The sequence below is a fragment of the Carcharhinus amblyrhynchos genome, chromosome 8 (genome assembly GCF_965287045.1).
Source record: "Carcharhinus amblyrhynchos chromosome 8, sCarAmb.v2.hapA, whole genome shotgun sequence".
NCBI classification, from domain to species: Eukaryota; Metazoa; Chordata; class Chondrichthyes; order Carcharhiniformes; family Carcharhinidae; genus Carcharhinus; species Carcharhinus amblyrhynchos.
The window spans coordinates 110358472-110374289 of NC_137331.1; the positions used below are offsets into that span (position 1 = coordinate 110358472).

General features: G+C 43.6%; 1 protein-coding gene across 7 annotated transcripts in view; it reads left to right on the forward strand.

The window, feature by feature from the left end:
- Positions 1-15818, forward strand: part of LOC145346831 (receptor-type tyrosine-protein phosphatase mu) — an 834856-nt gene that overhangs the window by 172492 nt on the left and 646546 nt on the right. For all 7 annotated transcript variants that reach the window (XM_080194637.1, XM_080194638.1, XM_080194639.1 and 4 more), the window contains exon 2: positions 7253-7378. In XM_080194637.1, the coding sequence (XP_080050763.1) occupies positions 7253-7378 (126 nt within the window). The remainder of the gene's footprint in view (positions 1-7252; positions 7379-15818) is intronic.

The window sequence follows — 15818 nt, forward strand, 5'->3', positions numbered from 1 at the left end:
GAAGAAGGGGGCAAGAAGGAGAGTTGGAATGGAAAGTGGAAAAATGGAGGTGAGACAGAAGGATTATAAAATGGACCACAACATTCCACACCAGTCAAGGCAATGGCCAAGTGCTGGCAAATGGGGTTAGGTGGTTAAGTCAAGGCCTTTTATGCATCAGTGTGGACTTGATGGGCTGAAGGGTGTCTTCTGTGCTGTAGTATTCTGTGTTTCTGTTATTTTGTAGATGAATAGGATGAAGCAAAATGAAATGAAATAAATGGAAATAGGGTGAAGGTTGAAGGGAGAGTTTGTGCTCTGAAGTTGTTGAACTCAAAGTTCAGCCTGGAAGGCTGCAAAGTAGCCAATCAGAAGATGAGGTGCTGCTCCTCCAGTTTGTATTGGAAAACCTCCAGGTAGTGATGTTCCCGTCATACAGGATCTTATTACGCAGTATCTTTCACAGCCTCGGAACATCCCAGAGTACTTCACAGCTGGAGTATATTTTTGAAGTACAGTCCTTGTTGTAATTTAGGAAATGAGGAAACTAATTTGCAAGTTTCCACCAACAGCGATGTGATAATAACTCTGTAATTTATTTTTAAGAAAGGTTAATTAAAGGATAAATATAGGGAGGACTTTGGGGATAACTCCCCTGTTCCTCTTTTCAGTGATGCCATGGAAATGTTTGCATGCTCCCTGAGAGCAAACCAATTGGTGATACTCTTGTCTGTGGGTCAGGGATGGAGGAATTCCAGGGCTTGAGTGCAATAGTGAAGGCTAACACTCCCATGTAGCACTGAGAGTGTGCTGCACTGTTGGAAGTGTGTATTTTGGATGAATTGTTAAACGGCATGTGAAAAAACAAATGATCTGCATTGTTATCACATTGCTGTTTGTTAGAGCTTGCAAGTACCAATTAGCTGCTGGGTTTGCGACATTACAGCAGCGATGGCACTTCAGAAGTATTTAATCGGCTTTTGATTGCTGAGAGACATCTGGTGGTTGTGAAAAGCGCTATATAAATGCAGATCTTTTCTTTTCGCACAACCATATTAAACGGGCACGGTTTTACTGACCCTGCCTGAAGCACATTAGTAAGAGAGCAGTCAGAGTGATGATTGATAACAGAAAGAACATGAGAGGAAAATAATGGACCAAGGCCCTTCCACCATCTCCAAGGCACACACACCAAGAATGTGATGGAATACTCTCCACTTGACTGGATGGGGGCAACTTAAGAGGCTTGACATATCCAGGGCAAAGGTGCCACCGCACTAATCAGCACTCCATCTTAAACACTCACTCCCTCCACCACTGGCATACTTGGGGAGGTGTTGAAGTATTATCCAAGAATCCAGACACACGGGGTCATTCTCTGGGGACCAGGGTTCAAATGCCACCATGACAGATGGTGAAATTTGAATTCAATGAAAGTCTGGTCTTAAACGTCTAATGATGATCTTGAAACAATTGTCATAAAAATGTATCAGATTCACAGATATCTTTTAATGAAGGAAACCTGTCACTCTTACCTGGCCTGGCCGGTATGTAACTCCAGACCCACAGCAATGTGATTGTCTCTTAAATGCCCTCAGGAATGGGCAATAAATGCTGGCCCAGCCAGCGATACCCACATGCCATGACAACACGGTGGCTGCAGTATGTGCCAGCTACAACTTGCACTGCTGCAACTCACCAAATTTCCTTCAACAACACCCTCTTAACACCCGGAAGAGCAGCTGCGTGAGAAGGCCATTAATTCTAATTCCCCTTTTAGTCACAAAGCATTCAGACTTAGAAATATTGATTTGATTTGATTTATTATTGTCATATGTATTAATATACAGCGCACTACACAAGGCATACCGTAATATTATGCCATTCTTTTTAAGAATCCTGGAACTCTAGCCCTAACAACACTGAGTGCATCTACAGCACACAAACTGCCCAGGTTTAAGAAGGCAGTTCATCACTACTTTCTTAAGATCAGTTTGGGATGGGCAATAAATGGCTTTGCCATTGACAGCCACATTCCATGAATAAATGAAACAAAGGCTCTCGAAACATTTAGCATGCATCACTCAACAATTGGTCAGCATCACAATCAATTCAAGACAACTTTTGCTCAGACAATTGTTGCCAATTCTCCAAGATGGTGGCACAGTGGTTAGCACTGCTGCTTCACAGCGCCAGGGACCTGGGTTCAATTCCCGGCTGGGGTCACTGTCTGTGCGGAGTCTGTACGTTCTCCCCTTGTCTGCGTGGGTTTCCTCTAGGTTAGGTTGATTGGCCATGCTAAATTCTCCCTCAGTGTACCTGAACAGAGTGTGGCAACTAGGGGGATTTAGTTATAACCTTCCTCTCAGATGGTGCCTTTTCAATGGAAAAAAAGGCATGAAAAAAGCAAAGAGAGATTTTAGACATTTGTGATATTTTTTGTGGCTTCAACTCTCCCTGAGCCACATTGGAGTGAGGACAAGACACAAACTCAGTGTGTGCAACAGGTAGGAATGAGGGTGCTATTAAGAATAATCAACTGTTCGCTATTGCACAGTCTGAAAAGGACTGCTGAGTGCTTTCAGTCCCGTACTGATTCACAAGTATGTGCTAACTGAGTTACATAGAAACAAGGAGCAGGAGCAGGCCATTCGGCCCTTCGAGCCTCTCCACCATTCATTTTGATCATGGCTGACCATTGAATTCAATATCCTGATTCCCCGCTTCCTCCCATATCTTTTGATCCCTTTAGTCCCAAGAGCTATATCTAGAACGTAGAACAGTACAACACTGTACGGGCCCTTCGGCCCTCGATGTTGTGCCGAGCTTTGTCCGAAACCAAGATCAAGCTATCCCACTCTCTAGAGAACATCTAACTTCTTCTTGAAATCACACAACGTTTTGGCCTCAACTAAAATCTGTGGTAGTGAATTCCACACAATCACCACTCTCTGGGTGAAGACATTTCTCCTCACGTCAGTTCTAAAAGGTTTACCTCTTATCCTAAAACTATAATGCCTAGTTCTGGACTCTCCCACCATTGGGAACATTCTTTTTGAATCTACCCTGTCTAACCTTGTTAGAATTTTATAAGTTTCTATGAAATCTCTCGCACTCTTCTAAACTCCAGTGAATATAATCCTATTCAACTTAGTGTCTCCTCATATGACAGACCTGCCATCCTGGGCATCAGCTTAGTAAACCTTTGTTGAACTCCCTCTATAGCAAGGACATCCTTCTTCAGATAAGGACACCAAAACTGCACACAATACTCCAGGTGTGGTTTCACCAATGCCCCATACAATTGCAGCAAAACATCCCTATCCCTATACTCAAATCCTCTTGCTATGAAGGCCAACATACCATTTGCTTTCTTTACTGCCTGCTGTACATGCGTGCTTACTTTCAGCGACTGATGCACGAGGAAACCAAGGTTGTGTTTGACGATCGGCTGTAGTTATTGCTGTGGTAAAAGATTGAATCCAAAACACATGCAAAGACAATAAATTCTTTCCTGGGGCCTGCTGTCCTGTATACTTTGCAGACCATAATATCAGAGTGCGTGTTTGTGCAAAGCTGTATTTTATGTTAGCTACAAGAAAAGTAATCTCTAAAATCTGGAAATGTAGCAAATTGAGTGAGCATTAACTTTTGTCAGTCCTCCTACGCTTGTTCCTTGGAGTAAATATTACGAACATGTTAGTGCATAAACACATCCTTTGCTTGTTAAGTGATTGCTAAGTAGCAATTTATGTCAGACATGTAGATTTACTTAATTCCTGCACTGTTAATTTTTTTTTCCATTTGTGTTAGTTTTATAGTACCGCAGGGAGCTGCAAGAAGTTCCAGTAAGACTCTGTATTGTTCTTTGTTTGCTTTTCACTCGCAAATAATTTTGTTTTGGAAGGAATAGATATGGAAATCTCCCGAGAACTCTCCTGAAACCTGCTTAAAATTTCACCTACTTCGAAGGGTTGTGACAGTCCAATGGGAAGCTTTTTTAACATTTATTTTATGGGCTATGATTTATTGCCCATCCCTAACTGCCCTCTATTTTAGAGAGAGCATTTGACAGTTAACCACATTGCTGTGGATCTGGGGCAGAATTTTCCTATCCCGTCTGCCATGAGAATCGTAGCGGGCAGGACAGAGACCATGCAAAGTCCACTGACCCTGGGTGGGAGTTTCCAAGCCAGAAAATCCCAACCCTGGAGTCAAGTGTTAGCCAGACTAGACCAGGTAAAGGTGGCATATTTCCTAAAGGACACTAACCAGATTGACAATGGTTTCATGATCATCATTACACTTTTATGTTTCAGATTTTTATCAATTTCAACTTTCACCATCTGCCAAACTGGGATTTGAACCCAGTTTCTCCAGATCTTGCTCTGAATTACCAGCCCACTGACAACACCACTGTGTCACTGCCTTGCAGTACTGGTTGCTCTTTCTTAATGCTTTTGGTTACTCTGTCACTTGCTCCACAGTAACAATTTGCATTACAGAAGATTTTACTTGATTTGATTTATTATTGTCACATGTATTAATATGCAGTGAAAAGAGTTATTTCTTGTGCGCTATACAAAGCATACCATTCATAGAGAAGGAAAGGAGAATGTGCAGAACGTAGTGTTACAGTCTTGGCGAGGGTGTAGAGAAAAAATCAACCTAGTGTGAGGTCGGTCCCTTCAAAGTCTGATGGCAGCAGGGAAGAAGCTGTTCTGGAGTTGCTTGGTATGTGACCTCAGACTGTGCATCTTTTTCCCGATGGAAGGTAGAAGAAAGAATGGCCAGGGGTGCTTGAGGTCCTTAATTATGCTGGCTGCTTTGCCTAGGCAGGGGGAAGTGTAGGCAGAGTTAATGGGTGGGGGGCTGGTTTGTGTTTGCCACGGAAAGAATAACAAAATATTGGTATGGTGGCCAAAAGCTGGGTCAACGAGAGAGGATTTAAAGACAACCTTAAAGGACAGAACAACAGAGAGGTCACAAGCTTTAGTGAGGGGATTTCAGTACTTAGGGTCCAGGCAGCTGAAGGCACTGGTGCCAATAATGGGGCAAAGGGAAATCAGGGAAAGGCCAGAATTGAAGGAATGCAGTGATCTAAGAGGCTTTGGGATTGAAAGAGGGTGCAAAGATAGGAAGGGGAAAGGATATGGAAGGATTTGAACACAATGTTCAACATTAAGAGAGAGGTTGTTGGATTGGGAACTACTTTTGGTCAACAAGTGCAGGCATGATGGGTGAACTGACAAATTAGGATATAGGCAATAGAGCTTTGAATGAGCAGAAGTTTATGGATGGTGGGTAGTGTGGAGAGTATCAGCTGGAAAACACAATGGTAAACTGCCTGTTCTATCTTAAACAACTTGGACATTGCTTGTTTTTTTTACTTCCTGCATGGTGCTAGTTAAATTCAGCAAACAATATTGACAGTGAGGCAACTCAGACAAGATTGTCTTGGAACAAATGCAAGAAAGTTGGCCATTTGCTCATAAAACCCATGTAGTGTAGTTATATATATAAAAGTATATGAGATATGTAAAATTTATGTAGGAGCATGAAGTAACTGACTTCAGCATTTTGCCTGAAATGCTCTCCAAGAATAAATACATTCACACGCATATGAAGGTTAATTATGATTTTCATGATTATTTTGGTTTGGCTTCTCAGCCTTTCATTCCTGCTAACACACTTGATCTCCAGGTATGTGCAATAATAAAGGCCGTTTGTCCCTGAAAATTGTATAAGAGCAAGTTGAGCAAAAAAGACCCACTTGATGTATTACCAGTGTGCTAGATTTGATTTGATTTATTATTATTGTCACGTATATTAGTACATAGTGAAAAGTATTGTTTTTTGCGTGCTATACAGACAAAGCATACTGTACATAGAGAAGGAAAGGAGAAGGTGCAGAATGTAGTGTTGCAGTCCTAATTAGGGTGTAGAGAAAGATCAACTTAATACAAGTTGAGTCCATTCAAAAGACTGACGGCAGCAGGGATGAAGCTGTTCTTGAGTCGGTTGGTACGTGACTTCAGACTTTTGTATCTTTTCCCTGATGTGAGAAAGTGGAAGAGAGTATGTTCAGGATGCGTAGGATCCTTAAGTATGCTGGTTGCTTTTCCAAGGCAGGGATGTGTAGACAAAGTCAATGGATGGGAGGCTGGTTTGCGTGATGGACTGGGTTTCGTTCACAAACCTTTGTAGTTTCTTGCAGTCTTGGGCTGAGCAGGAACCATACCAAGCTGTGATACAACCAGAAAAAATTCTTTCTGTGATGCCTTTGTAAAAGTTGGTGAGAGTCATTGTGGACATGCTAAATTTCCTTAGCCTCCTGAGAAAGTAGAGACGTTGGTGGGCTTTCTTAGCTGTAGCGTCGGCATGCGGGGACCAGGACAGGGTGTTAGTGATCTGGATAAGCCCTGAAATAAGCCCTTCAGGGCCAGGTGATCTAAAGTTGTGGATAGATTTGTATTGAGAGACTTGCAACTGGATAGAGAGTGCCCAATACGTTTAACATAACATTGTCACAAATTCTGCTCGCAGAGAGAGAGAGAGAAAGTTTTCATCCAGCACTCCAATCTGACCCTATTGCGTCTGTGTAGACCCCAGACAACTTGTTTACAGGGCAATACTTCTAGAAATCGCAAACTAAGAATGCATTCTCACGTGTTGGGGCGGCACTGTGGTTAGCACTGCTTCCTCATAGTGCCAGGAACTGGGTTCAATTCCCAGCTTGCGTCTGTGTGGAGTTTGCACATTCTCCCTGTGTCTGCGCTAGTTTCCTTCCACAGTCTAAAAGATGTGCAGATTAGATTAGTGTACCCAAACAGGTGCCCGAGTGTGGCAACTATGGGATTTTCACAGTAACTTCATTTCAGTGTTAATGTAAGCTTGCTTGTGACTAATAAATAAACTTTAGTTTTACTTCAGAATTCACATCTTGGCTAATCCTAAGAAAATAATATGATAAAATGATTTTACTCTGTTCCAGCTTTTCGTGCCATTAACGGAGATACAATGGCCTTGAAAGTGCTGTGTTTATAAAGAGTGTTAGGATTGACTGGAATTCTTGTTCAAATCATTGCACTAAATATAACTTCCATTGTACTGGAGTCGGGCAAACTGTTCAGAGTGAAGAAAGGGCTGCCAAGCCATTGCATCAAAAGAAATTTTAATTTAAAATGTGGGCCATAAAGGTTTGAAAGAATGCTTTTTAAATTGAAATAGATTTTTCCTCGCATTCACCTTTTTGTTTCTTCTGCTTTGACAGGAAGCTGCTCCTTTGACGAACCACTTAGTGCTTGTGGGTACACTCAGGGAATGGCAGATAGTGACCTTGACTGGGAGCAAGTCAACACCAGGGCGAAAACCTTCCAGGCTCCTTGGAGACTAACAGGTTTGTTTTATTATTGGAAGCAAGGGGAGATTTGTTAATCGGACTTTTGATGATGTTTGATGTCAAGTGATAAGACCTCTATTTATTGTAACACAATGCTGGTGCTTCTGCCGTGAATCAGGGTTAGATTCACTTTTCTTCCCATGTTATTGTTACTTGACCTTCTTATTTGACTTGTATATGTATTACGTGAACCCCGTGTCAAGTGTCCAATCTGATTTGCTGATCTGAGCGCATGTGTGTGTTAAAAGCTCCGTTCTAAGATTTAATGTCAAAATATAAAATCTGCACCAGCCCTAATGTTTCAGTTAAAGAACACCCCAGATTGCCAACTCCAAATGCCCTAGAAACATAGAAGATAGGAGAAGAAGGAGGCCTTTTGGCCCTTCAAGCCTGCTCCGCCATTCATCACGATCATGGCTGATCATCCAACTCAATTGCCTAATCCTGCCTTCTCCCAATAACCTTTGATCCCATTCACCCCCATGTGCTACATCTAGCCATCTCCAAATACCCTACGCAGTCTAACTACCTTCTCCCCCCGCTTATCCAACACCTTCATAACAAAAGAATAAAAGAAAATTAAAATAAAACAGTTAAAAAAAATCCCTATGATTTTTCTTTTGATGGATGCACACTGCATTGTCCAAAACACTAATCTTATAATCCTGGAGATCTCCAGGACAGTTCTGGAGGTTGGTCACCTGAAAAGCATGAGCTTATTTCAACTTGAGTGGGAAGGGCCTTCACTCACTATTATTGATGGAGCTGCCGGCTTTGGATTTGGGTGGACACAGTAAGAAGTCTCACAACACCATGTTAAAGTCCAACAGGTTTATTTGAAATCATGAGCTTTTGGAGCGCTGCTCCTTCAGCTTTCCGAAAGCTCATGATTCCAAATAAACCTGTTCGTCGTTAACCTGATGTTATGAGACTTCTCACTGTATCACAAACTGAAGTGACAGTACAAAAGAAAAATCAGCCAAGGTTTTAGTTTGCCCTACTTGCTACTCAAAGGATATTTACTTGGAAAGTGGATGTACCTGCGTAGTGGGTCAGAATAAGGTTCGGTTTGATAAGGATACTTTTGTGTTCAAATAAGGGATTCAGTCCTACATTCTGGGTTTGTATCAGAAGAGTGCTTTGCTGGATGAGGTGCCAAGAGGTAGATAGCTCTCAAACTTCTGTATTTACAATATAGGGTATAAGCATGATCAGGAAGCTGGCGAAGCTAGCCCATTGCACTTGGGGTGTGCTGATGCCTGCGATGGTAGTTCTCCCAGGCTAGGGTAGACTAAAGGATCAGTCAGTGAGGTAAAACCGAGGCTTTACCTGATGCAATTTTTCAGAACCATCTTAGTCTTTTGGCATTCGATCAGGCCCGGGAACAGGGGTGGGCAATGCCCATCTTGTCAGCTTCGATCTTGTTTGATCAAGCCCAAGATGGGATGCAATGTCTCACCAGCTTGGATCTTGTTTGTTCCTCACACGGGGACTATGAATTGGACTTCATCTGAATTGGCTTTTTGATTAGAATTAAAATTCGGAAAGATATCAATTAGAATATAATGAACTGATTGGTGGGGCGGGGGGGTGCAGGGGCAGGGGTGGCGTATGATGAGGGCTGGTGTAGTGGGTTTGGAGAGGAGTAGAGTACACAATGGGCAGGATTTTCCATTCCTCACCGCAGTATGTTCTGCTGTGATGGAGGCGGTCCGCCAATGGCCGGTGGAGGGATCTTCTGATCCTGCGACTGTCAATGAGGTCTCCAACTCTACCACCATTGCCCCTCTCCGTGCCACTGGGAAACCCCCAGCAGCATTTGCCGTTGACGGGAACGGAAGATCCGGCCAGTGAGCATGGCTGGAAAATTCCAGCCACTATCTCCCAACGCAAATTATTATCTTTTTTTTAAACTAATGAAGAATTAGAAAGAGAAGCACCTTTCAGCAAGGGGACTGGGTTTTCCAGTTTTCCGCAGGGTGAAGGAGGTGGAACGGGAAGTGAATGGTCCACTTGCTCCCCACTGTCTCAGCTCAGCCAACCAAGTGTCAGACCATCAATTAGTGGCTGCCCAATGGAAGATGGCTGATTTGAGGTGCAAAGGTTAGGAGGGGAGGTGGGGATGCGGAACGGGCTGGGGACTCCACATCTGATTAGACACCCAGGCCAGGACTGAAGATGGGATGCTGATCACTGTTACCAATTTAGAACTTAAGAACATAAGAACTAGGAGCAGGAATCAGCCCTCTGGCCCCTCGAACCTGCTCTGCCATTCAATAAGATCATAGCTGATCTTTTTGTGGACTCAGCTTCACAGACCTGCCCGCTCACCATAACCCTTAATTCCTGTTCAAAAATCTATCCATCCTTGCCTTAAAAACATTCAATGAGGTAGCCTCAACTGCTTCACTGGGCAGGGAATTCCACAGATTCACAACCCTTTGTGTGAAGAAGTTCCTCCTCAACTTAGTCCTAAACCTGGTCCTCCTTATTTTGACACCATGACCCCTAGTTCTAGTTTTACCCGCCAGTGGAAACAACTTCCCTGCTTCTAACTTATCTATTCCCTTCATAATGTTATATGTTTCTATAAGATCCTCCCTCATTCTTCTGAATTCCAACAAGTATAGTCCCAGTCTGTTTAGTCCTCCCTCAGTAAAGGTTCCCTACCATCTTGGCTTCTCTTTGTTTCTAAAGGCAGATTCGAAACAGTGAATAAATGAAATCAATAAGCACACAATCGCTGCCCCTTCAGTAAGGGATATTGCTGCTTCACAAAGCCATGGTCCTGTAGGAAGGTCTTTCCTTGCTCACTAGTTGCACTTCCTCATGCCTGCCATAAAGCATTCCCAAACTTGACCTGCCCAATGCTCAGAGAAATGGAGTGAGCTTTGAGAAGTTGTGTATAAGTGGCTCTTGAACAGTATCAGTAACATGTTTCATTTGTTCCTTCAAAATGGTGGGTAGTCTCCCAGTCTCCTTGTCCGCTCGCCTCCCACAATTTCAGAGCCTGGCGAGATGATGCTGGATTGCTGACCTCACATCATCACGTTGTGTTTCATAGAAGCGCGGACTGAAGCAGGAGGTGCGGCCTACTCAATCTGCGGCCATAAAAAGCCAGCCCGAGCTAACATCCTACACATATTTGGATAACGTTGTTTTAAGTCCCAGTCGCATTATTATACGTCATAATGCCAACCTTGACCCATCCAGAACCAAACATAGCATATGGGAAGCATGGTGCCACAGTGGTTAGCACTGCTGCCTCATGGCGCTAGGGACCAGGTTCGATTCCTGGCTTGGGTCACTGTCTATGTGGAGTTTGCACATTCTCCCTGTGAATGCGTGGGTTTCCTCTGGGTGCTCCATTTTCCTTCCACAGGCTGAAAGACGTGCTAGTTGGGCGCAGTGGCCATGCTAAATTCTCCCTCAGTGTATCCGAACAGCTGCTGGAGTGTGGCAACTCAGGGATTCTCATAGTAACTTCATTGTAGTGTGAATGTAAGCCTACTTGTGACACTAATAAGTAAACTTTAACAAGTGCAAGATAGCACAAGGGACTTTCAAGGTACAAGTCCTCTTGTTATTGTATTTAGACATGTCCCCTGAACCTTGGCAGTGAACCTTGGCATCTTGAAGGGAATTGCTTGATAGGGCAGACGCAACACGGTTTCATTAAAGGGAAGTCGTGTCTGACAAATTTACTGGAGTTCTATGAGGATGTGTCTAGGGCAGTGGATAGAGGAGAGCCGGTGGATGTGGTCTTTCTGGATTTTCAGAAGGCGTTTGATAAGGTACCTCACAAGAGGTTACTGCAGAAGGTCAGAGGACATGGAGTTGGGGGTAGGGTGTTAGCGTGGATAGAGGATTGGTTGTCAAATAGGAGGCAGAGAGTGGGGGTCAATGGGTGCTATTCGGATTGGCGGTTGGTGACTAGTGGGGTGCCCCAGGGGTCGGTGCTGGGGCCTCAGCTATTTACCATTTATATAGATGATCTGGAGGAGGGAACCGAGTGTAGGGTGTCGAAATTTGCTGATGACACCAAGATTGGGGGAAAGGCAAATTGTGCGGAGGGTGTGGAGAGTCTGCAGAAGGATCTAGATAGGCTGGGCGAATGGGCCAGGAAATGGCAAATGGAATTTAATGTTGGCAAGTGTGAGGTGGTCCACTTTGGTAGGAAGAATGGTAGGAAGGACTATTACTTACGTGGCGAAAAACTGCAGCAGGCGACGGTGCAGAGGGACCTCGGGGTCCTTGTGCATGAGTCGCAAAAACCCAGCCTGCAGGTGCAGCAGGTGGTCAGGAAGGCGAATGGGATGCTGGCCTTCATCGCGAGGGGGATTGAATATAAAAGTAGGGAGGTCTTGCTGCAGCTGTATAGGGCATTGGTGAGGCCGCAGCTGGAGTACTGTGTGCAGTTTTGGGCGCCGCACCTGCGCAAGGATATTTTGGCCTTGGAGGGAGTGCAGAGGAGGTTTACTAGGCTGATACCGGAGTTGAGGGGGTTGAGCTATGAGGAGAGGCTGAATAAACTAGGCTTGTACTCGTTAGAGTTTAGAAGAATGAGGGGAGATCTCATTGAGACGTATAAGATGATGAATGGGATGGATAGGATAGAGGTGGAGAGACTCTTCCCGCTCAAAAAAGACAGTAGGACTAGGGGGCACAGCCTCAAGATAAAGGGGGGGCGGTTTAGAACGGAGTTGAGGAGGAACTTCTTCACTCAAAGGGTGGTGAATATCTGGAATTCTCTGCCCGTTGAAGTGGTGGAGGCTGCCTCGCTAAATATTTTTAAGAGGCGGGTTGATGGGTTTTTGATAGGAGAGGGGATTGGGGGTTATGGGGAGAGGGCGGGAAAGTGGAACTGAGCCACGACAGATCAGCCATGATCTTATTGAATGGCGGGGCAGGCTCGAGGGGACAGATGGCCTACTCCTGCTCCTATTTCTTATGTTCTTATGTTCTTATGTTTGTGTGCCCCACAGTGCCATTGACTGCCCTCAATCAGCAACAGTCTACAGGAGGCTGGTTAGCCTTTAGCAGTACAGGTTGACATGTATGCTGGATAGTTGACACTAAAGATGACTGCCAGTGATGGTGTTTGCTGCCGCACACTGCCATTGACAAGGGCACAGCACATCTATACAGACCACTGCTGGCTAGCGTGACTCTTAAACAGCTGGAGATGAAGAATGTTGCACATGTGACATTGTGTTTTTGTAGGAGCTGGTTTTGCAATATTAATCCTCTCAAGAACAGGAATGAATTCTAGACCACTTGGAGTGTGTAAATAAACAAAAGCAGATGTCCACTACAAGATCAAAGAATTAGGAGCAAGTATAGACCATACAGCCCCTCCAGCCCACTCCACTACTTAATAAGATCATGGCTAATCTTTGGCTTTATGCACTTTCCCACACTAACCCCATATCCCTTGATTCCCGGTGAAAGAAATAACCTATTGATCTCAACCTAGAATATATGCAAAGATTGAACTCCCACAACCATGTCAGGGGATTAGCAGGGTAAATATGAGGGGTTATGGGAAAAAGGCCAGGTGGGATTGTGGTCATTGCAGACTCAATGGGCTGAATGGCCTCCTCCTGCACTGCAGGGATTCTATGATTCTATGAAATCCACAGAAGTTGCATTGCGTGGCATCTGCTACTGGGTTTCAGAATGTGGTGTGTCTGACCACAGTTGACCTGTTGGTTTACATGGACTGTGTACTTACTGAGAATATTAGAGTGTAAGATTTATTCTGTAACTTGCATTATTCTTACAAATCTGTGTGCTTCTGCAAGGATACATGCAGGGGAAAGGAGAATTGTGTTTATAGTCAATTTTTTCATGTTTAATAAATATTTTATTCTTTTGTTAAAAGTTAATTAAGTTGCCCTGTGATACTGTTCATCCACGTCTCTAAACAAAAAATAAAAGTTACAGTTTGTTGAGCTCATTCTGGGACCTCACTGTCAGGCAGTAACATCAGCTAGAATTGTAGCAATATGTATTCATACCCTATCAGAGTCTGGGCACCAGTATCTCCTTTTTGATCTCATACAAAAGATCATGCAGCTCTGAACTATAGTTGGTCTAATTTCAATATAGAACAATGAAAGAGCTGTGAACATGTCTCTCAGAGTGTCAGAGAGTGTCACAGTGAGGGAGTACTGTAATTACAGGAATATAAACCAAACTGTCATAAAGATGGATTTATGAATATGCAACAAATCTTTTACAGATTTGGATAAATGTATTGCAATTGCAATGAATATTTTTAACCTAGAATGTTCCCTCGTCTCTACTTTAGTAGATTTCTTCCTGTTAATTGTGCCTCTTTCATACCCCATTTACTTTTCTCGATGACAGGGCACAATGTTAAATTGGAGTCCCGTTAAATCAACCATCTTCAAATGCATCATGGCTGTTACAGAAAATGCCAGGTAAACTCAGCCGATCTGACAGCATCTGCAAAGAGCAAGGAACAGAGTTAACGTTTCGAGTCCGCATGACGGTTCTTTTGAAATGTTAACTCTGTTTCTCTCTCCGCGGGTGCTGCCAGTTGTGCTGAGTTAATCCAGCATTTTTCTGTTTTCAGTTCAGGTTTCCAGCACCCGCAGTATTTTGCTTCCGCTGGAGTATCATAACTATTCTTGGCTTCTCCCTTTGGCTGCTGGTCCGGTTATGGCATTTAGGCAAATGTCTTCGCTGCTGAGTTAGGAAAACTATCTTATCAGGCAACTGTGGAGGGCTGGCTCCCACCAAATGGGATTCTTCAGGATTCTAATGGAAAAATAGATGGTGTAGACAGCACAGCTACTATGAAACTATTCAGGAAGATCTTCAGGAGGTATTCCGAATTTCCATTTGGCTAGTTTATTCCTGTAAGCCAACTTGTGATCTCATTATCATTGGTTTGTACCTCTGGATAAACAGCAGTTTTTGAGCTAACCATGTTAAAGTTTAAAGTTTATTTATTTTTGTCACAACTAGGCTTACATTAACACTGTAATTAAATTACTGTGAAAATCACTTAGTTGCCACACTCTGGTGCCTGTTCGGGTACACTGAGGGAGAATTTAGCATGGCCAATGCACCTAACCAGCACGTCTTTCAGACCATGGGAGGAAGCCGGAGGAAATCCATGCAGACATGGGGAGAACTTGCAGACTCTGCACAGGCTGTGATCCAAGCTGGGAATCAAACGCAGGTCACAGTGGTACTAACCACTGTGCCACCGTGTCACCCATTTATAGTTACTGTAAAATGAGATTTCCGACCTCCTATGAGACCTTGTTTGCATGCACTGTTCTTATCCTGTGCGATGGTGCGGAAGTGCTGGCGTTGGACTGGGGTGGGCACAGTGCTGTGAGACTTCATGTGAAATTGTTCCCCGTTCTGCTTTGCAGCATTATGACGTCCCTGTGAAAGCCAGGCAGTAAACATATGTGGAATGAATAGGGCAGCATTGAATCAGGGGCTGATACTGTACAGAGGGACACCATTCAACCCATCATTATTGTGCCAATGCTTAGAAAGCGCTGTCCAATTCCACTCCCTGACATCTTTCCCCAACGCCAGCGAATGTTTCACCTCAATGTGTTTATACAATTCTCCTTGGAAAGTTATTGTTGAATCTGTTTATTTTTGAGCATTGCAAATGTAAAGATTTAAATTCAAGGCACGCAGCACAGACTTAAATTTGTCTGTCTCAGCCTGATAAATGCTAATCTTTGAATTGTTTACTGAAACAAGTTAATTTAATATTTCATTTTTCATTTGTACAAACAGTTGCTTTGATCGCTTGATGAAGCACTGACACCCCCAACGCAGATGCTAACCAACAAAAGTTGCTTTCAAGTCATTCGATAAAGACTTCCATCCAACTTGTTGTTGATGTATGGCTGTCCTGCTTCCAGTGGCAGCCCCCCCCTATGCAAATTTGAAATAAAAACAGGAAAAAGCTGGGAATAATCAAAAGATCCTTTTGCATCTGTACAGCAAACACAGGAACAGATGCAGACCATTGAACCGAACTGGCCTGTTTTCACCATTCAATTAGATCACGCACTCAATTAGATTCAGACACCGACTCCATTTTCCTGATACCTGTAGCCAAAGGAAAAAAATCATTCTGATCGCAGTGCCCACTCCCATTTGGAACAGAGTGTTCCACATTTCTACCAGCTTTTGTGAAATAAAAACTTCCTATTATTAGTTAGTTAGTGTGTGGCTCTGATGTTAAGATCAGGGACATATCTACCAGAGGAGATAGTTTCTCTTGTTAGGGACCAGGTCAGATTAAGACAAACACCCCAATACCTGAGATCAGTTATGCTCCTACATGGTTGGAGCTTGGAGCAGACAGATTGGCACCGATTAAACAGAGCTCTTAAGCATACCCTTCAACCCAAGAACTGTGTTATAAATGCAT